The 24,634-nt window shown below is 52.7% G+C and overlaps 2 protein-coding genes across 9 annotated transcripts in view; one reads left to right on the plus strand and one right to left on the minus strand.

The window, feature by feature from the left end:
• The window catches only part of PTPN23 (protein tyrosine phosphatase, non-receptor type 23), a 62,322-nt gene extending 42,774 nt beyond the window's left edge, over positions 1-19,548 (plus strand). Inside the window, exons 3-25 of one of the 4 annotated variants that reach the window (XM_021068730.1) lie at positions 10,893-11,020; positions 11,237-11,313; positions 11,961-12,010; positions 12,163-12,294; positions 12,575-12,655; positions 12,736-12,867; positions 12,954-13,001; positions 13,409-13,465; positions 13,572-13,630; positions 13,787-13,866; positions 13,982-14,096; positions 14,192-14,257; positions 14,595-14,740; positions 14,982-15,293; positions 15,382-15,536; positions 15,639-15,790; positions 15,874-16,053; positions 16,143-17,877; positions 17,953-18,137; positions 18,243-18,347; positions 18,423-18,561; positions 18,652-18,765; positions 18,844-19,548. In XM_021068730.1, the coding sequence (XP_020924389.1) occupies positions 10,893-11,020; positions 11,237-11,313; positions 11,961-12,010; positions 12,163-12,294; positions 12,575-12,655; positions 12,736-12,867; positions 12,954-13,001; positions 13,409-13,465; positions 13,572-13,630; positions 13,787-13,866; positions 13,982-14,096; positions 14,192-14,257; positions 14,595-14,740; positions 14,982-15,293; positions 15,382-15,536; positions 15,639-15,790; positions 15,874-16,053; positions 16,143-17,877; positions 17,953-18,137; positions 18,243-18,347; positions 18,423-18,561; positions 18,652-18,765; positions 18,844-19,323 (4,728 nt within the window). In that variant the 3' untranslated portion in view covers positions 19,324-19,548. Of the gene's footprint in view, positions 1-10,892; positions 11,021-11,236; positions 11,314-11,960; positions 12,011-12,162; positions 12,295-12,574; positions 12,656-12,735; positions 12,868-12,953; positions 13,002-13,408; positions 13,466-13,571; positions 13,631-13,786; positions 13,867-13,981; positions 14,097-14,191; positions 14,258-14,594; positions 14,741-14,981; positions 15,294-15,381; positions 15,537-15,638; positions 15,791-15,873; positions 16,054-16,142; positions 18,138-18,242; positions 18,348-18,422; positions 18,562-18,651 lie in introns of all 4 variants that reach the window. The other 3 variants (XM_021068727.1, XM_021068729.1, XM_021068726.1) reach the window with 3 other exon arrangements.
• Positions 19,830-24,634, minus strand: part of SCAP (SREBF chaperone) — a 67,364-nt gene continuing 62,559 nt past the window's right edge. The window contains exons 14-23 of one of the 5 annotated variants that reach the window (XM_005669481.3): positions 24,412-24,600; positions 24,119-24,320; positions 23,911-24,026; positions 23,311-23,833; positions 23,147-23,232; positions 21,271-21,353; positions 20,998-21,164; positions 20,736-20,816; positions 20,342-20,548; positions 19,830-20,261 (exon numbers count right to left, since the gene is read on the minus strand). In XM_005669481.3, coding sequence (XP_005669538.1) covers positions 20,016-20,261; positions 20,342-20,548; positions 20,736-20,816; positions 20,998-21,164; positions 21,271-21,353; positions 23,147-23,232; positions 23,311-23,833; positions 23,911-24,026; positions 24,119-24,320; positions 24,412-24,600 — 1,900 coding nt within the window. In that variant the 3' untranslated portion in view covers positions 19,830-20,015. 5 annotated transcript variants of the gene reach the window in all.

Consider the following 24,634-nt stretch of genomic DNA (forward strand, 5'->3'; position numbering starts at 1 on the left):
TTTTTGGCCTTAAGTCTTTTTGGTTTGGATGCTTGCTCTCTCTTTTCTTAATGTGTGCAGGCTGTTATCTCCTTGATAGGGGATGTGCAGGTGCATGGCCTGCCCATGCTTCTAGGAAGGTGGGAGAAGTGGGCATTGCCTGCAGGCAGCACCTGGTTGCTGAGCCCTTGGCAGTGATCCATGGTGAGGTGGGGGTGGTGGTGGGCTACACCTGGTTGCAGGGCCCTCAGCAGTGGCAGTGACCTCTAGGCAGGTTGGGTTGGTGCCTGGAGCCCTTGGCAGCAGCAATGGTGAAGTGTGTGCATTCTCAAGGAGGTGGGGCGACATGTGGCACTCACTTGCATGGCCCTCTGGGGTTGCAATCCCTGGGGTGACTTGGGCGGTAGGTGATGCTTGGTCATGGGACTTTCATTGGTGGTGAGCCTCACCCACCTCTGGAGTCTGAGATGTCTGTGGCCATTTTGCACTTGCCCCTGAAGCTGACACAAGAGGTGTCCTGCAGCCTTAGAACCTGGGTGTACAGAGAAGGAAGTTCCTGTGGTGGTCCTGCTCCCCAACTCTCTCACACTCCCCACTTGGTGGGCCTAGGCCTCCTCCCACACTCCCCCAGTTATGCTGTACTACTTCCTAGCCGCCTCAGGCTGTCTCTACACAACCAACCCTATGCTCTTCCTGGAACTGACCTCTGAATCTTGAGTCTCAGAACCCCACCTTTCCCCCAGTAGCTCAGGCTTTGGTGTCCAGGCCGGTGGTAACAATGGTCTGTGTGCATTTCTATCTGCTTTTCCCTCTTCAGTCTGGTTTTTGCACTTTTCTCTGAGGCTTTGAGGTTCCCTCTCCCTCCTGTCTGATCTCCCTGTCAGTTAGGTGGCCTCTCAGAGTACACATTTTTCTCTTTCACAGGTTCCTCTTAGGAGTGCTGGTCCCATCCTGATACCTTTTTTTTTTGTTTTTCCTCTTCTCTCTCGCTCTCGTTTTTCTTTTTGTCCTACCCAGTTATGTGGAGGTTTTCTTTCCCTTTAGGGAAGTCTGAGGTCTTCTGCCAGCATTCAGTAGATGTTCTTTGAGAATAATTCTACATGTAAATTTTTTTCATTTTTTTGGAAGTGTTTGTGGGAGAAGGTGAGTGACATGGCCTCCTTTTCTGTAATCTTGATCCCCAAGGGTTTTTAATATATGGCCTTTATTGTGTTGAAGTGGGGTATTTTAGGTGGCTTTTTATGTGCTTTTTTTTTTTTTTAGGGCCGCACCCGCAGCAAATGGAGTTTCCCAGGCTAGGTGTTGAATTGGAGCTACAGCTGCCAGCCTACACCACAGCCACAGGAACGCAAGATCCAAGTTGTGTCTGTGACCCACACCACAGCTCACAGCAATGCCAGATCCTTAACCCACCAAGCAAGGCCAGGGATCAAACCTGCAACCTCATGGTTACTAGTCTCATTCAGTTCTGCTGTGCACAATGGGAACTCCTCTAGTGGCTTTTAAAGAAGGTAACATTGTTCTTAAGGGGAAGAGAAAATTGTTTAAAAGGTGAATTATCACATTTGATACTTTTTTATTTTTTAGTGAGTCAGGAACTTTGTTTTATTTTTCTTTTTCAAGCCCACCCTCAGCATATGGAAGTTCCCAGGCTGGGGATTGAACTGGTGCCTCCACAGAGACAAACCAGGTGATTAACCCACAGTGGGAACTTTGCCACTCTGTTCTAAAAGTAGTTAAAAACAACTTGAATAAAAAAAGATGTTTTTTTCTTTTTAGGGCAGCACTTGCAGCATATAGAAGTTCCTGGGCTGGGGACAAATCCAAGCTGCACCTGCCAGCCTGTGCCACAGCCACACTGGATCCAAGCTACATTTGCAACCTACACCACAGTTTACAGCAACACTGGATCCTTAACCCACTGAGCAAGGCCAGGGATTGAACCTTCGTCCTTGTAGATACTAGTCAGATTCATTACCACTGAGCCACAATGGGAACTCCAACAAAGGAAGATTTTAAATAAAAATTTTTATTTATAATTTCAAAATGTAAGAGAGTATATCTTCCTCCCAAAGCAGGGATAATTAATTGGTATGTTTATATATGTAAAGAGATAGTCTTTAAAGACTATTGTGTGTAAATTTAATTTTTAAAAATGTATTGATCTCTTAGATCAGTAGAAAACAAAATTATTTATCACTGTGGTTATAGTAATATTATCTTTTATAATTGCTCACATATGACATCTTTATTCATGTGGCCTCAAGTTACTATAAGTGTCCTATCATTTCAGTTTACAGGACTCCTTTTAGCATTTCTTCCAGGGCAGTTCTAGTGATGATGAATTCCCTCAGCTGTTGTTTAGCTGGGAATGTCTTGGTTTCTCCACAGTTTTGAAGAATATCTCCTCAGTTTTGCCAGCTATGGGATTTTTGGTTGCCATTTTTTTTCTTTTAGCACTTGGAATATATCAACCTACTGCCTTCTAATCCCCAAAGTTTCTTTTCTTTCTGTTTTTTTTTTTTTTTTTTTTGCTTTTTAGGGCCACACCTGTGGCATATGGAGGTTCCGAGGCTAGGGGTCCAGTAGGAGCCACAGCTGCCAGCCTACACCACAGCCACAGCCACGTCATATCCGCATCTGTGATCTACACCACAGCTCATGGCAATGCCAGATCCTGGACCCACTGAGTAAGGCCAGGGATCAAACCCGCAACTTCATGGTTCCTAGTTGGATTTGTTTCTGCTGCGCCACGACAGGAACTCCTCTCCAGAGTTTCTTATGAGAGATCTGCTGATAATCCTATTGAGGATCCGTTACATTTGATGAATCATTTCTGTTGTGTTGCTTTCCATATTTTCTCTCTCTTTCAACAGTTTTGTTATAATGTGTCTTGGGTATGGTCTCTGAGTTTATTCTACTTGGAATTTGCTAAGCTCCTTGGATGTTCTTATTCATGTCTTAATCAAATTTGGGAATTTTTTTGCCATTATTTCTTCCCATCTTTTCTCTGCCCCTTTTTCTCTCTCTTTGGAGACTTCCACAGTGTGTTTGAAGATCTCCTTGATGGTGTCTCACAGGTCTGTTATGCTCTGTTCACTTCGCTGTTTTTTCTGTCTATTCCTTAGACTTGATCATTTGAATTGTCCTGTCTGATTTCACTGATTCTTCCATCTGTCTGCTCAAATTTACCTTTCAATCTCTCTAGTGAATTTTTCATTTCCGTTATTGTACTTTGCAACTTCAAAATTTCTTTCCTTTTTGTTTTCTCTTTGTTTATAGTTCCATTTTGTTTCCTATGTTGTTTTCTTCACTTTCTCCACATTTTCCTTTTGTTTTTTGAGTATCTTTAAAATAGTTGTTTTAAAGTCTTTGTCTAGTAGACCTGTCATCACATCTTTTTCAGGGACAGTTTTTTTTGTTTGTTTGTTTGTTTGTTTTCCTTTGAGCAAGTCCTATTTTCCTATTTCTTTATATGCCTTGCATTTTTTTTCGTTGTTGTTGCTTTTCAAAATTGGACATTTGAATCTCCTGCTTTCTCCAGGATTTGCTAAGGTTTTTTTTGTTTGTTTTGAGTGTTGTAGCCTAAAGTCTTCTTAGGTCTTTTCTGAACCTTTGCCTTCCACTGTGTAAGCATGATGACTTTCTAACATCTACTCTGCGTGTGGTTGCTTTTGAATATAGTAGTCTTCAATGTCTGGCTCCCAAAAGGGACAAAGAGGAGACACACTGGTGCTTTAAATCCCTTCGAAGTCACTTTAGCTACAAGGAGAGTGCAACAGTGGAGGGAGATGCATTGACAATGTTTGCTTTCCTCTTTGCACCTCTGAGATCAGAAGCAGCCATCATGGAATTAATCTTTGACAAAGGAAGCCAGAACATAAAATGGGGAAAAGACAGTCTATTCAGCAAGAATTGCTGGGAAACCTGCACAGCTGTATACAAATCAATGAAATTAGAACACACTCTCACACCATGCACGAAAATAAACTCAAAATGGCTTCAAGACTTAAATATAAGACAAGATACCATCAAACTCCTGGAAGAGAACATAGGCAAAACATTCTCTGACGTCAACCTTGTGAATATTTTCTCAGGTCAATCTCCCAAAGCAACAGAAATAAAAGCAAAAATAAGCCAGTGGGACCTAATCAAGCTGACAAGCTTTTGCACAGCAAAAGAAACCAAAAAGAAAACAAAAAGACAACTTACAGAATGGGAGAAAATAGTTTCAAATGATGCAACAGACAGGGGCTTAATCTCTAGAATATATAAGCAACTTATACAACTCAACCTCAAAAAAGCCAACAACCCAGTGGGAAAATGGGCGAAAGACCTGAATAGACCATTCTCCAAGGAAGATATGCAGATGGCCAACAAGCACATGAAAAAATGCTCAACATCCCTGATTATTGGAGAAATGCAAATCAGAACTACTATGAGGTACCACCTCACACCAGTAAGAGTGGCCATCATTAATAAGTCCACAAATAACAAGTGCTGGAGGGGCTGTGGAGAAAAGGGAACCCTCCTGCACTGTTGGTGGGAGTGTAAACTGGTACAGCCACTGTGGAGAACACAGTATGGAGGTACCTTAGAAATCTATACACAGAATTACCATATGACGCAGCAATCCCACTATTGGGCATATATCTGGACAAAACTTTCATTAAAAAAGACACATGCGGAGTTCCCGTCGTGGTGCAGTGGTTTACGAATCCGACTAGGAACCATGAGGTTGCGAGTTCGATCCCTGCCCTTGCTCAGTGGGTTAACAATCCGTTGCTGTGAGCTGTGGTGTAGGTTGCAGACGCGGCTCGGATCCCGCGTTGCTGTGGCTCTGGCGTAGGCTGGTGGCTACAGCTCCGATTTGACCCCTAGCCTGGGAACCTCCATATGGCGCGGGAGCGGCCCAAGAAATAGCAACAACAACAACAAAAGACAAAAAGAAAAAAAAAAAAAAAGACACATGCACCTGCATGTTCATTGCAGCTCTATTCACAGTATCCAAGACATGAAAACAACCCATATGTCCATTAACAGATGACTGGATTAGGAAAATGCGGTATATATACACAATGGAATACTACTCAGCCATAAAAAAGAACAAAATAATGCCATTTGCAGCAACATGGATGGAACTAGAGACTCATACTGAGTGAAATAAATCAGAAAGAGAAAGGCAAATACCATATGATATCACTCATATCTGGTATCTAGTATACAGCACAAATGAACCTTTCCACAGAAAAGAAACTCATGGACTTGGAGAATAGACTTGTGGCTGCCAAGGGGGGGAGGGGGAGGGAGTAGGAGGGATTGGGAGCTTGGGGTTAACAGATGCAAACTATTGCTCTTGGAATGGATTAACAAGGAGATCCTGCTGTGTAGCACTGAGAACTATGTCTAGATACTTAAAATGCAGCATGATAGTGGGAGAAAAAATTATGTATGCATGTATATGTAACTGGCTCCCCATGCTGTATAGTGGGAAAAAAAAGTGTGTTGGGGGAAATAATAATAAAAAATAAATTTAAAAAAAGCAGCAGCCATCAGCTGCAATCAGACCACAGATCCCTGATATTTAGAGGACAGAGTCCTTGTTGCTCACCTGGCTCCCATAGGCTGTGTGCAAGCGCCACCAGGAACACATGCAAGGCTGCTTTCACAGGGCAGGGTGCTGGGTAGCTGCTACTGTGCTAAGGGCTGAAAATTCAACATAATTTACCATCCAAGCCTTTCTCTGCAAGTTTACAAGTCCTTAGGAGGTAGTTACATCAGATTGTGCCAGTGCAGTTGTTGTCTTGGTGGGAAAACAGATTTCTGGTGCTTCCTATCCTGCCACCTTCCCAGAATACCCCTCATAAATTAACTTTTTTTAGGGGGCACCCTGTTGCATGTGGAAGTTCCCAGGTCAGTGATTGAACCTGCGCCACAGCAGTGACCCAAGCCACTGCAGTGACAATGCTGGATCCTTAACCTACTGTGCCAAAAGGGAATTTCACAAAGTAATCTTTTTTTTTTTTTTTTTTTTTTTGTCTTTTTTAGGCCACACATTTGGCATATGGAAGTTCCCAGGCTAGGGGCCAAATTGGAGCTGCAGCTGCCAGCTTGTACAACAGCCACAGCAACACTGGATACTTAACCTACTGAGCGAGGCCAGAGATTGAACCTGCAACCTCCTGGATACTAGTCGGATTTGTTACCACCGAGCCACAATGGGAAATCCCATAAATTAACTTTTTTTTTTGTCTTTCTGCCATTTCTTGGGCCACTCCCGCGGCATATGGAGGTTCCCAGGCTAAGGGTCGAATTGGAGCTGTAGCTGCTGGCCTACGCCAGAGCCACAGCAATGCGGGATCCGAGCCACGTCTGGAACCTACACCACAGCTCACAGCAACGCTGGATCCTTAACCCACTGAGCGAAGCCAGGGATTGAACCCACAGCCCCGTGGTTCCTAGTCGGATACGTTAACCACTGAGCCACGGTGGGAACTCCCCATAAATTAACTTTTAAAAAAAGATTTTATTTTGGAGTTCCTGCTGTGGTGCAGCAGGTTAGGGATCCAGTGTTGTCTCTGTAGCCCAGGTTCAATCCCCTGCGTAGCGCAGTGAATTAAGGTCCTGACATTGCCACATCTGTGGCATAGGTTACACCTGTGGCTCAGATTTGATCCCTGGCCAGGAACTTCCAGGGGGTGTTCTGCAGGTGTAACCAAGAAAGAAAAAAAAAGATTTCATTCAAACAGTTTCAAAATTAACCCCTAAGACTACCACTATTTTGTGCACACAGGGGCACATGCACATAAACCACCATCAGGCGGAGCATTGTCACCCAGCTCCGAAGCCTCTTCTAAGGCAGATCTTTATGGTGTGGGGCAGGCGGACTGCACAGAGCAATGATCTGGAGAGAGCACCTCCAAGAAAGCTGCAGACCTGCGACTATTCCCAGCACAGGCAGCGCTCACAGAAGGACATTAGGATAGTCCCTTTCCCTTCCTGCGGCTTGAGTTAATCCATTGAAGCAGTTGGACTAGATTAGTGTTTCTTCAGTGAAACCACAGAACATACTTTCTTTCATAGAAAAATGATAATAATTATTTCAATGAAAAGAAAATTACCAGACCAGGGAAACTTCTAGACTCAACAATATAAAGTGAAAATAAAATACAGCAGTTTTAGAACTACCACTGGTCTAGTCTCCCAAGGCAATGGAAATAAAAACAAAAATAAAAATAAACAAATGGGACCTAATCAAACTGACATGCTTTTGCACAGCAAAGGAAACCATAAAAAAAAAAAAAGAAAATGAAAAGACAACCTAATGAATGGGTTGCAAACGATGCAGACAACAAGGGCTTAATCTCCAGAGTATACAAACAACTCATACAACTCAACAACAAAAAACAACCCAATTGAAAAACGGGCAGAAGACCTACATAGGCATTTCTCTGAAGAAGATATATGGGTGGCCAGTAGGCACAAGAAAAGATGCTCAACATTGCTGATTATTAGAGAAATGCACATCAAAACTATAATGAAGTACCATTTTTCACTGGTCAGAATGGCCATCACTAAGTCTACAAATAACTGCTAGAGAGGGTATAGAGAAAAGAGAACCCTCCTGCACTGTTGTTGGGAATATAAATTGGTACAACCACTATGGAAAAGAGTTTGGGGGTACCTCAGAAAACTCAGTATAGAACTCCATATGATCGAGCAATCCAACTCCTGGGCATATATCTGAAGAAAACTGTAACTCAAAAAGATACATGCACCCTTGTGTTCATTGCAACACTATTCATAATAGGCAAGACATGGAAAAAACCTAAATGTCCATGGACAGATGAATGGATTAATAAGATGTACATATCCACAGTGAAATACTACTAAGCTATAAAAGAATGAAATAAGGCCACTCAACAGCAACATGGATACGACTAGAGATTCTCATACTAAGTGAGGTAAATCATAAAGCGAAGGGCAAATACCATATATCACTTATATGTGGAATCTAAAATGTGTCACAAATGAACCTATCTACAAAACAGAAACAGAGTCACAGACATGGAGAACGGACTTGTGATTGCCCAGGGGAAGAGGGAGGGAGTGGGGTGGACTGGGAGTTTGGGGTTGGTAGATGCAAACTATTACATTTAGGATGGATAGACAGTAAGGTCCTACTGTATAGCACAGGAAACTATATCCAATCTCTTGAGATAAACCATGATGGAAGAAAATATAAGAAAAGGAATGTATGTGTATGACTGGGTGTCTTTGCTGTACAGCAGAAATTGGCACAACATTGTATATCAACTATAGGAAATGTATCAAAGCACAGAGATGCAGAAAGCAGAGACCACATAAGTCAAGTTAACCTTTTCTCATAACTCAGTGATTTGCAATGGAAATGGAAAGTGGATATAATTTGGGAACCCCAAGCAGTTCTCTTTTCCTGATTTGCGTCTCAGTTTCCTCACCTGTAAAAACCTGAAATCGTTCTCTGAAAAGACTTTTCAGTTACTCTAGAATAAATTTTTGGTTCTATGATCCTAGGGAATAAAATTGACAATTGTGAGGGGGTTGTTGGAGGGGTGGGGGAGTGCATGTGGTGTGGAATTAGGACTTTCAGACTCTCCTGTTTTGCTCTGCTCCTGCCACATGCATGTCATAAGGAGAGTGTGACAGGCCAGGGCAGTTCAAGAGGGGGCTGCATTCTTGGTCCGATTAAAGGGTGTGGGTGAATCTCTGTGATAGGGAGGGAGGGTTGCTTCAGTTGTTTCCTGAAGATGGTTTTAAGAAGTTCAAACATTTTAAATCTTTTTGTACATGCTTCAGTGAGCATGCTTTATTTTATTTTATTGTCCTTTTGGGAGTTCCTGTCCGTGGCTCAGTGGTTAACGAATCCAACTAGGAACCATGAGGTTGTAGGTTCGATCCCTGGCCTCGCTCAGTGGGTGAAGGATCCGGTGTTGCCGTGAGCTGTGGTGTAGGTTGCAGACGTGGCTCGGGTCCCACGTTGCTGTGGCTCTGGTGTAGGCTGGCGGCTACAGCTCCGATTCAACCCCTAGCCTGGGAACCTCGATATGCCGTGGGAGCGGTCCTAGAAAGGGCAAAAAGGCAAAAAAAAAAAAAAAAAGCCTTTTTGACTATTCAGGGCCACATGCACGGCATATGGAGGTTCCCAGGCTAGGGGTCTAGTCGGAACTGTAGCTGCCAGTCTGTGCCACAGCGAGAGCATACTCGCAGTGAGGTGTGATAAGAATGTCTAGACTGGGGAAGCCTCAACCTATGGGACAGGTCTCTCAAGGTAGCACCTTGGCAGTGTGGCTGTGGCATGCCTTATCCTCACACTGGGCATTCTAGAGGCTTCACCACAGGGAACTTAGCATTCCTATTCAGAGAGGAGATTGAGGCCCAGAGGAGAGACTGCCAGGAAGTGGTGTGGAATAGGACTAGTGCCAGACTCTTCCTGCTCTGATGTCATGTGGGGCCCATGTGTCCCTTCTGAGTGCATTCCAGGCAGAGCCCAGTCCTGGAGTTTCCTTCTAGCCAGTGCCAGCCTGCTCTCTGCTGGGCCCCTTAGCTGATGGAATCCTGGGGGGACTCTGGGCGCTCTAGCAGGTATGGTGAGGATATGCTCAGTGCTTGTAGCCCATCCACTCTGTGCACCTGCTTCTTGGAGGGTGTATTGTCTGTTCTTCCGTTTGTTTGCACAGGGAGTTCATTTGCTTTATTGTGCTTTATTCCAAAATAGGACTAGCTTTATTGCGTATTATAATAATTGAAAGTCATTCATGGAGTTCCTGTCATGGTTCAACAGTTAACGAAACTGACTAGCATCCATGAGGATGCAGGTTCAGTCCCTGGCCTCGCTCAGTGGGTTAAGGATCCGGTATTGCCATGAACTGTGGTGTGGGTTGCAGACACGGCTCAGATCCCATGTTGCTGTGGCTGTGGTGTAGGCTGGCAGCTGCAGCTCTGATTGGACCCTTAGCCTGGAAACCTCCGTATGCTGTGGGTGTGGCCCTAAAAAGAGAGAAAGACAAAAAAATAAAGTCATTCATATAAAAGAATACATAAACAATATAAAGAATCAAATATGATTATGTATGTACATAATAAAGTATTAAACCCTACTATCCAGGGATAATTACCTAACTTTTTGGTCTGTAACTGTCTAGATTTTTTTCCTCTGTCTGTATACCTAGTTGGATATCAATATGCTTTTACAAAAGTGAAATTATGCTGTTCATCTGTTCCGTACTCTTCTTTTTCTTCAACAATGAATGTGTTAAAGCCATCTTAACATATCAGTAGAGATATTTGTCCTCAGGCTGCAAAGTATTCTCTTTTGTCAATAACCTTGACATAATTTATTTAAGCAATCCTCTTTCTTTTTGGCTGTACCCACAGCATGCATAAATTCCTGGGCCAGGGATTGAACTTGAGTCACAGCAGCTACCCAAGCCACAGCAGTGACAATGCCCGATCCTTCACCCGCTGAGCCACCAGGGAACTCCTAAACAATCCTCCTTAATGGAAGTTTTTGTGGCATCCAATACTTGGCCCTGTTCATAATGCTGTAATAAATATCCTTGCATGCTCATCTCTGCATTGGCTTTTCTTGACCTCTCTTAATGTGTATTTTTAGATACAGAAAAACATGAAATACATTAAAAGTTTTAATGCATGTTTTAAACTGCCTTCTGGAAATGTGGAACTGGTCCAGTTCACCTAGTCCTGACTAGTAGGATGGTTGTTGAATGACTGCTGGTCGCTGTGGGCTTTCTTTTATCTCTTGTGCAAATCCCTAGCTCTGATGCATATCTCCTGAGCACTTGTGGGGAGACAGGCCTGCCTGTCCTCTACCTTAAATGACATCAAGCCTGTTTCCCCCTTCTATCCCCCAGAATGCCGTTCGTGTTCCACGAGACTTTGAGGGCTGCAGTGTCCTCCGCAAGTACCTGGGCCAGCTCCACTACCTGCAGAGTCGGGTCCCCATGGGCTCAGGCCAGGAGGCCGCTGTTCCTGTCACTTGGTGAGAGCTGGCAGTCAGGGCCAGAAGATGCCTGGGACAGCCCAGGAGCTTTTGGGAGGTGGGGATGCGGCTCCCCTCCCCTTTCTTTTCCTTGCTGCACAGGAAGGGGAGTAGCTTGGTGTGGTCTCCCCAGGCTTTTCTCCCAATCCTGCACTGGGGTGGTAGGTCTCCTCACCAGCTCCTTCCCTCAAGATGACTGGGGTGGCCTGCCTACAGGACCGAGATCTTCTCAGGCAAATCTGTGGCCCATGAAGACATCAAGTATGAGCAGGCCTGCATTCTCTACAACCTTGGTGAGCTGCCTGACCCCTTCCATTTGGCCCTGCCTCCCAATCTCAGCTCAGCAGGGGGCCCCAAAGGCAGTGCTGATGGGGAGAAGACCCCAGGATTCTGACCCACGGCCTCACCACAGCTCTGCTGGTGCCTCTCCTCTGGGCCACAGGGAGCCACCCTGCTGGGGAGAGAGGCCCAGCTAGGCTGGCTGCCACATGCTGTTGCTGCTGTGTGTTCAGGCCAGGAGAGGTGGCCTCTCTTCTTCGACTGGACAGCCCCTGACCCCCCCTTGTGGCTTTGGGCTGCTTCAGGCTGGAGGAGAGAAGACCCTGATGGCTCAGCAGGAGGAGGAGACCCTGACAGCTCAGCTCAGCCTGTGTAGACATCTCTGAGGACCTGTAGCGCAGGGCTGTGTTTGGGAGCCCCTCTCCATCTACCCCACCCCTGCCTGGTGCAGGGTAGGAGACTGAGGGACTTGGCTGGGCTTTTGTGTTTCCCCATTTACTCCAGCTTTGGTGTCCTTGGACCAGCTGCCCCAGTTCTCAGACCCCTGTTTTTCTGATCAGGGTGGTAACACCACCCCATCTGCCTTGCCCTGGACACAGGTGTGGGCAGCCTGAGGAGCAGCCCCAGGCTAGCCCTGACCTCATGTCCTCTGACTCCCCAGGGGCGCTGCATTCGATGCTGGGGGCCATGGACAAGCGGGTGTCTGAGGAGGTGAGGAGGGCACGGGCAGCAGGTGGGACGTAGGACAGAACCACAGAGGGGTGCCGATTGTTCTCAGCCTCCAATGTGAATCCTGCCGTGTGGAGTGGACACAGGCAGCTGCCTGGCTCTGCCTCTGGCATCCTCCCTTTTTTTCTTTCCAGGGCATGAAGGTCTCTTGCACTCACTTCCAGTGTGCGGCCGGCGCCTTCGCCTACCTGCGTGAGCACTTCCCTCACGCCTATAGCGTTGACATGAGCCGGCAGATCCTCACTCTCAATGTCAACCTCATGCTGGTGAGGAGCTGCCTTTGTTGGGCCAACTTGAATCCAGGGGAGGGGGCAGATGGTGCTGGATCCCAGAGGTCCTGTGCAGATGGCAGTGAGGGACAAGCAGGGGCCTCAGCAAAGCAAGTTGATCTTTTAAGCCCTGGGTGGATGGATTAGGAGCAGGGCTGTGCTTCTTGGCGTGGGGGTGGAGGGTGCTGGATGAAGAGGAGTTCCATGTGCCCTGCCCCCTGGGCAGGGGCAGGGCCTCTTGGTGAAGAAGGGGGTGCATCTCCATCTGCTGTTCCAGGGCCAAGCTCAGGAGTGTCTTCTGGAAAAGTCCATGTTGGACAACAGGAAGAGCTTTCTAGTGGCCCGCATCAGCGCACAGGTAGAGATGGGTTGACGGTGATCCTCAAGGGAACGGAGGCTAGGCCCAGTCCCCACTTAGGGCCTGGTCCTGGCTCCCAGGTAGTGGATTACTACAAGGAGGCATGCCGGGCCTTGGAGAACCCTGACACCGCCTCGCTGCTGGGCCGGATCCAGAAGGACTGGAAGAAGCTTGTGCAGATGAAGATCTACTACTTTGCAGCTGTGGCTCATGTGAGGGCACCATGGCCACTGGGGCAGAGCTGGGCTGGGCTGAGTTGCCACAGTTCAGGAAGTAAATAGTGATATCTCTTTTCCAGCTGCACATGGGGAAGCAGGCTGAGGAGCAGCAGAAGTTTGGGGAACGGGTGAGTGAGCTCTGGCAAGGCGGGGACTCAGCACTGGTTCTGGCCTTGTTAGTGATGCTCGTGGGGTCCCTTCTTCTGTTTCACCCCAACATCCCCAGCCACTCCTCTGCTGTAAGCCTGGTGTTTCTTAGTGTTGTCCCATTTGTGCACCCTTCATCCCCAGGAATTGAGGGGGTGTAACAGGTTCCTCTGGGAGGGGCTGGCTGATTAGAGGTGGAAGCTGTGAGGTAGAGCAGGGTAGACCTGTAAGGTTAACACTAACCTTGGTGCCATGGGCTGAGCTGGCACCTAGCCACTTCCTCAGCTTCTAGTAAGTCACCTGAGGGCCACCAGGCAGGCTGGGTGGGGTGGCAGAAGGAATGGGGTCCAAGCAGAGGACATCCTGCTCTGCCCACCACCCCCTACAGGTCGCATACTTCCAGAGTGCTCTGGACAAGCTCAATGAAGCCATCAAGCTGGCCAAGGTAAAGCTGAGGGGGACCTGAGAGGACAAGGAGCAAGCCTGGCAGGACTGAGGGATGACTTGGCACTGGCCGTTTGGTGCTGAGCACCCCCGTCCCTTCCCCACAGGGCCAGCCTGACACTGTGCAAGATGCGCTTCGTTTCGCTATGGATGTCATTGGGGGAAAGTGAGTCTCTGGCGCTCAGGGTGGCTCTTAGCCCTCTTCCTGCATCATTGGGAGGAAGCCCCTAGGGCCAGAGAGCAGTGGCCCACATGGGAGGCTAGATCCTGGATCTCTGCTGATTATTCAAGACTCCCCACTCCCCCTGCTCCTGACCCCCAGGTACAATTCAGCCAAGAAGGACAACGATTTCATCTACCATGAGGCCGTCCCAGCACTGGACACCCTTCAGCCTGTAAAAGGTCTGAAGCTGAGGGAAGACCAAAGATCGGGGTAGGGGGTGAAATTGGGATGAAACAGAGACAAACTTGAGGTTTGTGTGAGCCTGGTCTCTTTGATTCCTCCCCCCTTTTCCAGGTGCCCCCTTGGTGAAGCCCTTACCAGTGAACCCCACAGACCCGGCTGTTACAGGCCCTGACATCTTCGCCAAACTGGTACCCATGGCTGCCCATGAAGCCTCATCACTGTACAGGTGGGCGGGAGGGGCAGGGCCTATTAGTCCAGTGAGGTTTCAGATGTCTTAAGAGACATAGGCTTCCAGCATCTGCTCTTTCACTTCTCCTGCAGTGAGGAGAAGGCCAAGCTACTTCGGGAGATGATGGCCAAGATTGAAGACAAAAATGAGGTCTTGGAGTGAGTGCAGGGCTCGGCTGGCAGGGGTGGTGGGTACACACCAGACCTCTGGGGTCCCCAGTGCTGCTTGCAATAGGGACTTGCACTGGCAGGTTTCCTGGCTCCACCCTCCCTGCCTGGGGTCTCCTGTAAGGTGAGTCTTGCACCTTGGGAGAAGGATGCCCATTGTTTTCAGTATTGCACTGGGCATGTTCCATGGCAGAAGTCTAGATGCAGATCTACTGTCTGCTAGGACCTCAGACCTTCAGTGGTGGGGGGCTCACCCTAGTGGGCTCTTTCACATTTGAAGGCTTGAGTTAGCGCACCCAGCACCCACCTGGTCCTGTTGTCCCCACAGCCAGTTTATGGATTCACTGCAGCTGGACCCTGAGACGGTGGACAACCTTGATGCCTACAGCCACATCCCTCCCCAGCTCATGGAGAAGTGTGCTGCTCTCAGTGTCCGGCCTGACACTGTCAGGAACCTCGTCCAGTCCATGCAAGGTGAGTGAAAGGGAGAACAGGCAGGTGGAGGGTGGGAGCATGGGAGCATCTGCTGCAGCCTTCTCGTGTACCCTGTTGACTGAGGATGGCAGTGTGCGGCACTCCCAGCATCTGGCACAGCACTCAGCCCATTTCCATGAACCTCTATGCACAATCCTGACTGAGGGGGCAGTTCTGTCTCCTGGGGGATGGGCCAGATTGGGCGTCTGGTCTGACCCCCTCTCCTCTGAACATATCCCAGTGCTGTCAGGTGTGTTCACGGATGTGGAGGCCTCCCTGAAGGACATCAGGGCCCTGCTAGAGGAGGATGAGCTGCTAGAACAGAAGTTGCAGGAGGCAGTGGGCCAGGCGGGGGCCAGCACAGCAGTTTCCAAGGCGGAGCTGGCAGAGGTGAGGCGAGAGTGGGCCAAGTACATGGAGGTCCATGAGAAGGCCTCCTTCACCAACAGTGAGCTGCACCGCGCCATGAATCTGCATGTTGGCAACCTGCGCCTGCTCAGTGGGCCACTGGACCAGGTCCGGGCCGCCCTGCCCACACCGGCCCTTACCCCTGGTGAGCGCCCCTTGTCACGTCCCTGCCCTGTAGGGAGAGGGGTGGAGCTGGGGATTTCTCTGGCCTCACTGACCACTGCCGCTCTCAGAGGACAAGGCAGTGCTGCAGAACCTGAAGCGCATCCTGGCCAAGGTGCAGGAGATGCGGGACCAGCGTGTGTCCCTGGAGCAGCAGCTGCGTGAGCTTATCCAGAAGGATGACATCACCGCCTCGCTGGTTACTACAGACCACTCAGAGATGAAGGTGGGGCTGGGTGAACAGCATGAGGGAGCTGACTCTAGGCTCCACCCTTAGGTGGTGAGGCCCTGAGTGTCTGTCCTCTCCCCATTGCATGCATTCCCTCAGAAGTTGTTCGAGGAGCAGCTGAAGAAGTATGACCAGCTGAGGGTGTACCTGGAGCAGAACTTGGCTGCCCAGGACAATGTCCTCCGGGCACTGACAGAGGCCAACGTGCAGTATGCAGCTGTGCGGCGGGTGCTTAGCGAACTGGACCAGAAGTCAGTATCTGGCCCTTTGCCCTCACCCAGTCCCACTCAGAGCTGGGCTCAGCTGCTCACCTGCTGCCCCTTCTGCCTGCCAGGTGGAACTCCACTCTGCAGACCCTGGTGGCCTCCTATGAAGCTTATGAGGACCTGATGAAGAAATCCCAGGAGGGCAAGGACTTCTATGCGGACCTGGAGAGCAAGGTGGCTGCTCTCTTGGAACGGGCACAGTCCACCTGCCAGGCCCGAGAGGCGGCCCGGCAGCAACTCCTGGACAGGTGGGCGAGGCTCTGGGGTTGGGGTGCGGCTGCAGCCTAGGACCCAGGCTAGGCTGACGGCTCTACTTCTTCCTTACCTCGTGCCACAGGGAGTTGAAGAAGAAACCACCACCAAGGCCTACAGCCCCAAAGCCACTGCTGCCCCGCAGGGAGGAGGGCGAGGTGGTGGAGCCAGGAGACCTGCCCGAAGAGCTGCGCAGCCTGCCCCCCGACACCTTCCTGGGAGCTGCTGCCCGGCTCCACTTCCCTCCTGGCCCCTTCCCCAGCTCTGCAGGACCTGGACCCCACTATCTCTCAGGAGTCTTACCGCCTGGGACCTACTCGGGCCCCACCCAGGTGTTACAGCCCAGAGCCCCCCCGGCCCCTGGGCACCCTGCAGTGGCCATGGCACCTGGACCTCCCCTCTATGCAGCCCCAGCTTTCACCCCAGAGCTGGGCCTTGTGCCCCGATCTTCGCCCCAGCATGGTGTGGTGAGCAGTCCCTATGGGGGGGTGGGCCCACCTCCACCAGTTGCAGGCTTGCCCTCAGCCCCACCCCCCCAGTTCTCAGGCCCTGAGTTGGCCATGGGGGTTCGGCCAGCTACCACCACAGTAGATAGTGTCCAGGCCCCCATCTCCAGCCACACAGCACCACGGCCAACCCCCACCCCTGCTCCTCCCCAGCCCTGCTTCCCCGGACACCCACCACAGCCCCTCCCCATGCCCTATGCCTACCCTGTGGGGGCCAAGCAACCCCTCACAGCACCCCCAGCCCAGCACCACTTTTCTCCTGGGATCCCCACAGGTTTTTCTGTCCCAAGGATTGGGCCTCAGCCTCATCCCACACGAACGGTGTTTGGGCCCCAGCCTCCCCAGCAGCCCCTTCCACTCCAGCATCCACACCTTTTCCCATCTCAGGCGCCAGGACTGGTACCCCCCCAACCCCCCTATCCCTTTGCTCCTCAGCCTGGTGTCCTGGGGCAGCCACCACCCACCCTGCACACCCAGCTCTACTCAGGCCCCTCTCAGGACCCTCTGCCCCCCCACTCAGGGGCACTGCCTTTCCCTAGCCCTGGACCCCCTCAACCTCCCCATCCCACCCTAGCATATGGTCCTGCCCCCTCCCCCAGGCCCATGGGCCCCCAGGCAGCCCCTCTCTCCATTCGAGGCCCTCCACCTGCTGGCCAGCCCACATCCACTCCCAACCTGGTGCCTTCACCTGCCCCATCACCGGGGCCTGGCCCAGTACCTCCTCGGCCCCCTGCATCAGAGCCACCATCATGTCTGCGCCGGGGTGCAGCAGCTGCAGATTTGCTTTCCTCCAGCCCCGAGAGTCAGCATGGAGGCACTCAGCCCCCTGGGGGTGGACAGCCTCTGCTGCAGCCTACAAAGGTGGATGCAGCTGAGGGCCGGCGGCCACAGGCCCTACGGCTGATTGAGCGGGACCCCTATGAGCACCCCGAGAGGCTACAGCAGTTGCAGCAGGAGCTGGAGGCCTTTCGGGGCCAGCTGGGTGATACAGGGTCTCTTGACGCTGTATGGCGGGAGCTGCAAGAAGCACAAGAGCATGATGCCCGTGGCCGTTCCATCGCCATTGCCCGCTGCTACTCCCTGAAGAACCGGCACCAGGACGTCATGCCCTATGACAGCAACCGCGTGGTGCTGCGCTCGGGTAAGGACGACTACATTAACGCCAGCCGCGTGGAGGGGCTCTCGCCGTACTGTCCGCCCTTGGTGGCCACCCAGGCGCCTTTGCCTGGTACAGCTGCTGACTTCTGGCTCATGGTGCACGAGCAGAAAGTGTCAGTCATTGTCATGCTGGTGTCTGAGGCCGAGATGGAGAAGGTGAGACAGGGAGGTCGGGTGGGTGCCCAGCAGGGGCCCTGGAAACATGCCCTAACTGCCTTGTTTGTTCCTCAGCAAAAGGTGGCACGCTACTTCCCTACAGAGAGGGGCCAGCCCATGGTGCATGGAGCCCTGAGCCTGGCCCTGAGCAGTGTCCGCACCACAGAGACCCATGTGGAGCGGGTGCTAAGCCTTCAGTTCCGTGACCAGAGCCTCAAGCGCTCGCTTGTGCACCTCCACTTTCCTACTTGGCCAGAGTTGTGCGTCTGTTGCCCTGGGAGGTGGTCGGGGGCTGGGGGCTGGTGTGGCCTCTCACTGGATCTGGCTCAGAGACAACCCCCCAACCCCCCCCCCCCCCCCTGCAGAGGCCTGCCTGACAGTCCTGGCAACCTGCTCCGCTTCATCCAGGAGGTGCATGCTCATTACCTGCACCAGCGCCCCCTGCACACGCCCATCGTTGTGCACTGCAGGTAAGTGCAGGCAGCTCCTGAGTGGTCTGTCTCTGGGGGCTCTCGGCCTGGCCTTATACCCAATTCCTGTCACAGCTCCGGGGTGGGCCGCACAGGAGCCTTTGCACTGCTCTACGCGGCTGTGCAGGAGGTTGAGGCTGGAAACGGGATCCCTGAGCTGCCTCAGCTGGTGCGGCGCATGCGGCAGCAGAGGAAACACATGCTGCAGGAGAAGGTGGGGACCTGGGCGGGCGGGAGCTGGGACGGGCCCTCTGGCCTGGGCGAGCTCCCCACCCAGCTGACCAGGCCAAACTCGCCTCTGCAGCTGCACCTCAAGTTCTGCCATGAGGCGGTGGTGAGACATGTGGAACAGGTCCTGCAGCGCCATGGCGTGCTCCCTCCATGCAGACCCTCAGCCAGCATCAGTGTCAGCCAGAAGGTGATGGAGGGAGCCCTGGAGTCTGCTGGGGACAGCTCCTGCCTTGTGGACCCCTCTTTACCCATTCTCTCTTCTCAGAATCACCTTCCTCCGGATTCCCAGGACCTGGTCCTCGGTGGGGACGTGCCCATCAGTTCCATCCAGGCCACTATTGCAAAACTCAGTATTCGGCCTTCTGGGGGCTTGGATTCCCCGGCTGCCAGCCTGCCTGGGCCTGTAGAGGCCGCAGGCCTGCCACCAACCAGCCTCCCAGAGTCCACCCAACTTCCATCCTCGTCCCCACCGCCCCTCTCTTCACCCCTGCCTGAGGCTCCCCAGCCTGAGGAGGAACCACCAGTACCAGAAGTCCCCACCCTGGGGCCCCCCTCCTCCTCCCTGGAGCTGCTGGCCTCCCTCACTCCTGAAGCCTTCTCCCTGGACAGCTCCTTGCGGGGAAAGCAGCGAATGAGCAAGCAGAACTTCCTGCAGGCCCATAATGGGCAGGGTCTGCGGGCTGCCCGGCCCACTGATGACCCTCTTAGCCTTCTGGATCCACTCTGGACACTCAACAAGACCTAACAGGCTTTGTCTACCTGGTCCTTACACTACTTCATCTCCCATGCCTGTCTCCCCTCTTGGAGCGAGGCCTAGTCTTACTCCCATTCCTGCTGCCTTCAGCCCTACCTGGCCCGGCCTGTACCTTTGGGGTAAAGATGCATCACAGGTCTTGGGTCAGGTTCTGCTCCTTTGTGGGACCTGACGTTTTTCAGCTCTTTGCTATTGAATAAACAGACCTGTTCTGTGGCCAGTGTCTGCCATTGCTATGCCCACTCTAGGGTGGAGGTGCTGGGATGTGGAATGAGGGCCACCCTGGTTTGCCTAAATGTGAAACAATAAACGAAGGCATCTAGCATGGGCCTGCTGAGCTTCCCCCACCCTGTAAAGGCCCCTGTACGGTTCCTGCTGGGAACAGCTCTGAGCTCAAGGTTTAACCAAGTGCTGCGGTTTGAGTACAGGGATGGAGTTTGTAAATGATGCCAGAGCTCCTCCAGGGGAAGATGCAAGCAGTTCACAAAGCCTCTAGCTGATGTCATTTAAAAAAAGGTTTAATATTACAGTCATGAGGCAGGATAGGACAGTTCAGAGGGCCTACCGGAAGACTCGGCTCTTCCTCCCCTCCCCCCAGCCCAGATCCAGTGCATTGCCCCACAGCCAGAAGGGCAGAGAGGCCCCTGAGCAGCCAGCCAGGGGGCTATGGCTGTTGCTCACTCTCAGTCCAGCTTTTCCAGCACAGAGGGCACATACACCAGGCTGAGCTCGCTGCCAAAGTTGCAGACAATAGCGGCATTGTCCAGCACCAGGATCTGGCGGGCAGGCTGGGCCTCACTGTCCTTCCCCAGGTAGACCGTCTGTAACAGGTCCCCGTAGTTTAGGTCCCAAAAGGAAACACAGCCTTGGCCACCAGTCACCAGCAGGTTGTCTGAGATGACGCCCAAGCTTGCACCACAGCCCAGGTCCTGGAAGTAAGGACATGACAGGCTCAGTGTTGGGTCCTTCCCTAAAACACCAAGAATCTTATGGCCTCCAACACGCCTACCTGCTGAATGGAGTAGAGCTTGATGCCTGTGCTGCGGTCCCAGATGCTGATGAGGTCATCAAGGCCACTGCTGATGACACAGGAGGTGGTACAGGTGAGGGAGGTGACATCCCCACGGTGAGCGAACATGTGGCTGACCCGGCTGCCAGTCAGCACATCCCACAGGCAGATGGCCCCATCTTGTCCTCCGCTGGCCAGCACCATGGTCTAAGGAATAGGCCCGGGGGGCCGGTCACTGAAGTGGAACACCTGTGTCCACAAGAGTGTCCTAGTGCCCTGGTGGGTGGGAGCCCTCACTGCTTCCTAGAGGTCCTCAGGTATCAGCTCTCAGAAGTTAGACACAAGGGCTGTGGGCCCAGCTTGGTACCCTGCACACACCTCCCTCAGCCCTCACCTGGTCAATGTACACAGTCGTGATGGCCCCTGAGTGGCCTTGCAGGGTGAAGAGGCAGCATGAGTCCTCCAGACGGAACACCTGGGGAAGGGATGGCCATAAGGTTCTGGTCAGTCTCTGGGTTTTCCAAATCAGACTTTGGCCAGGAAGTTCCTTCCACAGTTAATCCAGGACACCTCCAGCCTCTCCTTGATTGACCCCCAAATGCTTCCCACCCCCTGCTTGGCCACCCCAGTGCCCAAGAGATGGCACCAACGCTCACCCTCAGTGTGTGGTCCTGGCTCCCAGTCACAAGGCGCCCGGCAGCGGCCTTCAGGGCCGTGATGGGCTTCTGGTGTGCACAGGGCACTGTGTGGGTCAGGTGACAAACCACTGTGTCACTGCTGCTGTACACAGGGGATGTGGGGGAACTGCCCCGCCCTGGGGCCCCTGGGGATAACAGGCCAAGTGAGGGACCTCTGAGAAAACAACCTGCAGGCAGTCCCTGCACTCCACCCACCAGGTGCAGGCACCTGCCCAGCCCAGGTCCCCTGACCTCGGAACTGCAGGGGGCTGAGGGCTGTGTGGGTCTCCAAGGAGAAGAAGTCAAGGGAACCGTTGAGCCGGGCAGCCACAATCCTGGAAGAGAGAAGCAACTACCAGAGCCTCTCCCTCAGAGCCCCCGGCCTTGGGGTCGAGCGCCGTGGGGCCCTTGACAGGCTCAGCTCTGCTGGGCCTTGGGAACAGAGCCCCTGGGGGACTTGGCCGAGAGAGGAACACAGATGCTGGAGAAGAAATGCTGAAGCTGGAGGCCCAGGCTGCAACTCCCAATTATTCTCTGTGCTTGTTTCTTCCATCGTGAAATGGGGATCAACTGTACCCACCTCACAAAGTGGTCATGAGAAGTAAATAATACCTGAAAGCAGTACCTACGGAAAGTCACCTAAGATTGGAAATTAAAAAACAAAAAAGCAAGAGGGAGGAGTCCCCCTCCACAGCGTGGAGTTAAACAAAAGCTTCAGTGGAAGAGAAAAGGGACCTAAGGTTTTGGAGCCACAGCAGGTGCTACCGTTTCCATCACAGAAAAGCAGCTTTGACCCAAGCACCACCCACTCCAGTTTCTTTTTCCACAAAGAAATAAGGATTTTCTCCATGAGCCGAGATTCCCAGGCACAGGCTGACAGACAGAGATGGGGATGTTTGCCTTGTGGCCCCAAACCTTTGATGTGAGTGGGGTTCAAAATCTCACTCCAGGACTTCTGTGGCTCAGTGGAAATGAACCCAACGTATCCACGAGGATGCGGGTTCAATCCCTGACCTTGCTCAGTGGGTTAAGGATCCAGCACTGCCATGTGCTGTGGTGTAGGTCACAGACGTGGCTTGGGTCTGGCATGGATGTGGCTGTGGCTGTGGCGTAGGCCAGCAGCTACAGCTCTTATTCGACCCCTACCCCGGGTGGGAACCTCCATATGCCGTGGGTGCAGCCCTAAAAAAGACAAAAACAAACAAAAAAAATCTTACTCCAGCAAAAGGCAATAAACATCTTTACTTCTGCCCATGAAATCTGAAGGGCAGAGCTGGGAAGGGACAGGAAGGAGAGACAATGAATCTTTGAGGGTTGGGCTGAGACATGAGTGAGGGCTTTCCCTAAAACTCAAAAAACCAGCAGCAGGGGAGCATTTCCAAGCATGGGGGAACCATGGTGAACTTGCCTAGGCTGGAGGGTAGGTGTCAGCTAAGACCTGTGCAAGAAGCCTGGCGGTGGCTGGAATCACAGCAGCAGCCAACGGAAGTTGAGAGCTAAGGGAAAGGGGTATCCTCACTCCAAGAAAATAAAGCTCCAGCTCTAGTCGATGATGGGGACACAAAGGGTCAGGGACAGGTAGGTTGGAAGTGTTCAGCAGAGGCATCTGGTCAGGGGTGAGATCTGGGTTTATCAGCCCAGAGGTGGGAGCCTGAGCCTGAGTGGCTAGGACCCCCGAACAGGGAGTGTGATGCCACCCTGGGAATACCCAGCCAAAAGGCCTGCTGAGGAGGGAGGCAGAACAGTGACCAGCATCAAAGAAAAAGAAAAGCTTTAGCAGGATGGTTCTTCTGATAATCTATTTTTCTGTAACTGAAAACCCAGGAATCCCAGAAAGGTCAGTACTGACAGGCTAACTAGGGCAACTGCGACTTCAGAAGGCTAAGAAGGAAAACTGCTCACTCCCCATTGTCACAGTGGTCATGGGCTCTGGGAGCTGACCATGTGCCAGGCCCTATTCTAAGTGCCTCCTGTTGACTCTTTTAGTTGTCAACCCCCATCAAGGTGGACTACCGGCGGTTCACAGATGTGTGGCTTGGCATCGAGCAGAGAAGGAGAAGCTGGGCTCACACCTCAGTGTGTGGGGCTGGGACGACTAGGGTTGAGGCAGGCTTCCTAACACTCATACCTTTTGTCCAGAAAGACGAGGGCTGTGATGCCCGAGGCCACCTCCTCACTGCTACAGCGCAGCATGCCTTCAATGGCGTCCCACACCTGCAGGCCCAGAGGCTGTGAGTACCTGTGGGCTGGAGATGCCCTCAAGCCCCCTGGATACATGGCCCCTCTGCCCACCTCTAGCCGGCCGCTGCTCCGCCCCACCACGATGAGGTTGCCCTGCAGCTCCAAGCTCCAGATGGAGCCGTCTGCACTGGGGGCCCAGGTGAAGGAAGGGGAGCCCTTCTCCGGAGGAAAGCTGCCTTCATCCTCAGGGGTCTGGGGTGGCGTGGGCCCAGGCGAGGGTGGGCGCGGGGCTGGCGTGTGCATGGGAACCATTCCCTCCTCCTGATACGCTCGCTGCACCAGGCGGCTGAAGTCATAGCCTGTACAGTCCTGAGTGCGGCGGCAGCCTGACCGGTGCCGGGGCTCCGGGTGATCCAGCTCTGGGAGCCTCGGGTGTGCAGAGAAGTTGGTGTCGATCAAGCACGTGAGATCTGGCTGGTCCCCGAAGAGGGAAGGCAGCGGAGTGCCCCGGGGACGGTGCCGCAGAGGAGGACTGTCCCCAGGCTCCTCCGGGCCACACTTCCCGCCGTCCGACAGCCGTTCCCAGCTCTCCTGAGCCTCCAACACACTGCCAACACCACTGTCCCGGCGCTGCCTGCTGGGGGCCAGAAGAGTGGGGTGAGGGCAGCAGAGATGGAAATGGGGCAGGGCGGGTGGGTTGGCGGTACCTACCCTGGGTGCGGGATGCGGGTGAGGCAGTCCCCGGTCTGTGCATCCCACACACACACGTGGCCCGCCAGGCAACAGCTCACCAGCAGCATGCCGTCGCTGGCCAGACATTCAATGTCCTGTGGGAGCACAGCACGCACATGGTATGGGCGCTGGTGCTGGCGTCTGGGAGGCCCAGACCCCTGTGCCCTCTAGCCCCACCCTCACTTACCATGAGGTGCCCTCTCAGCACCAGGGGCACGATTTCTGTTTCAGGCGGTGCATAGCCGTAGTCATCACAGGGCAGCTCCCCACGCCGCCGCCGGCCGGGCCCTGCACCAGGCTGCCCGTAGTTGCGAGGGCAGAGCACGCGGTACAGGCAGAGTAGCAGCAGCACGAGGAGGATGCCCGTGGCCAGGCCGAGTGCTGCCACCCTGCACCCAGGGAGCCTGGTGAGGCCTGCCCCGGCCCCTCCCACCAGCCGCCCCCCAACCCCCAGCCCTCCACCTCCCCAGTGGGCCTTACTTGTACAGGGTGACGTCTCTATGCGCCTGTGCCACGCCTGGCCCCTTGGGGCCAGCATCCCAGAGCCCACCCTGCGCGGGCTGCGGCGGGGACCACGCACTGCGGCTATCCTGAGGGTGCCGACCCTCCAGGGCCTCCCTCGGGTTCAGACGGAGCGTAACCGGGATGACAGGAAGCAGGCTGATATACCTGGGGCAGCGGGCAGCCTCAGCAGAGATGCTCT

Source organism: Sus scrofa, chromosome 13 (assembly GCF_000003025.6).
Source record: "Sus scrofa isolate TJ Tabasco breed Duroc chromosome 13, Sscrofa11.1, whole genome shotgun sequence".
NCBI classification, from domain to species: domain Eukaryota; kingdom Metazoa; phylum Chordata; class Mammalia; order Artiodactyla; family Suidae; genus Sus; species Sus scrofa.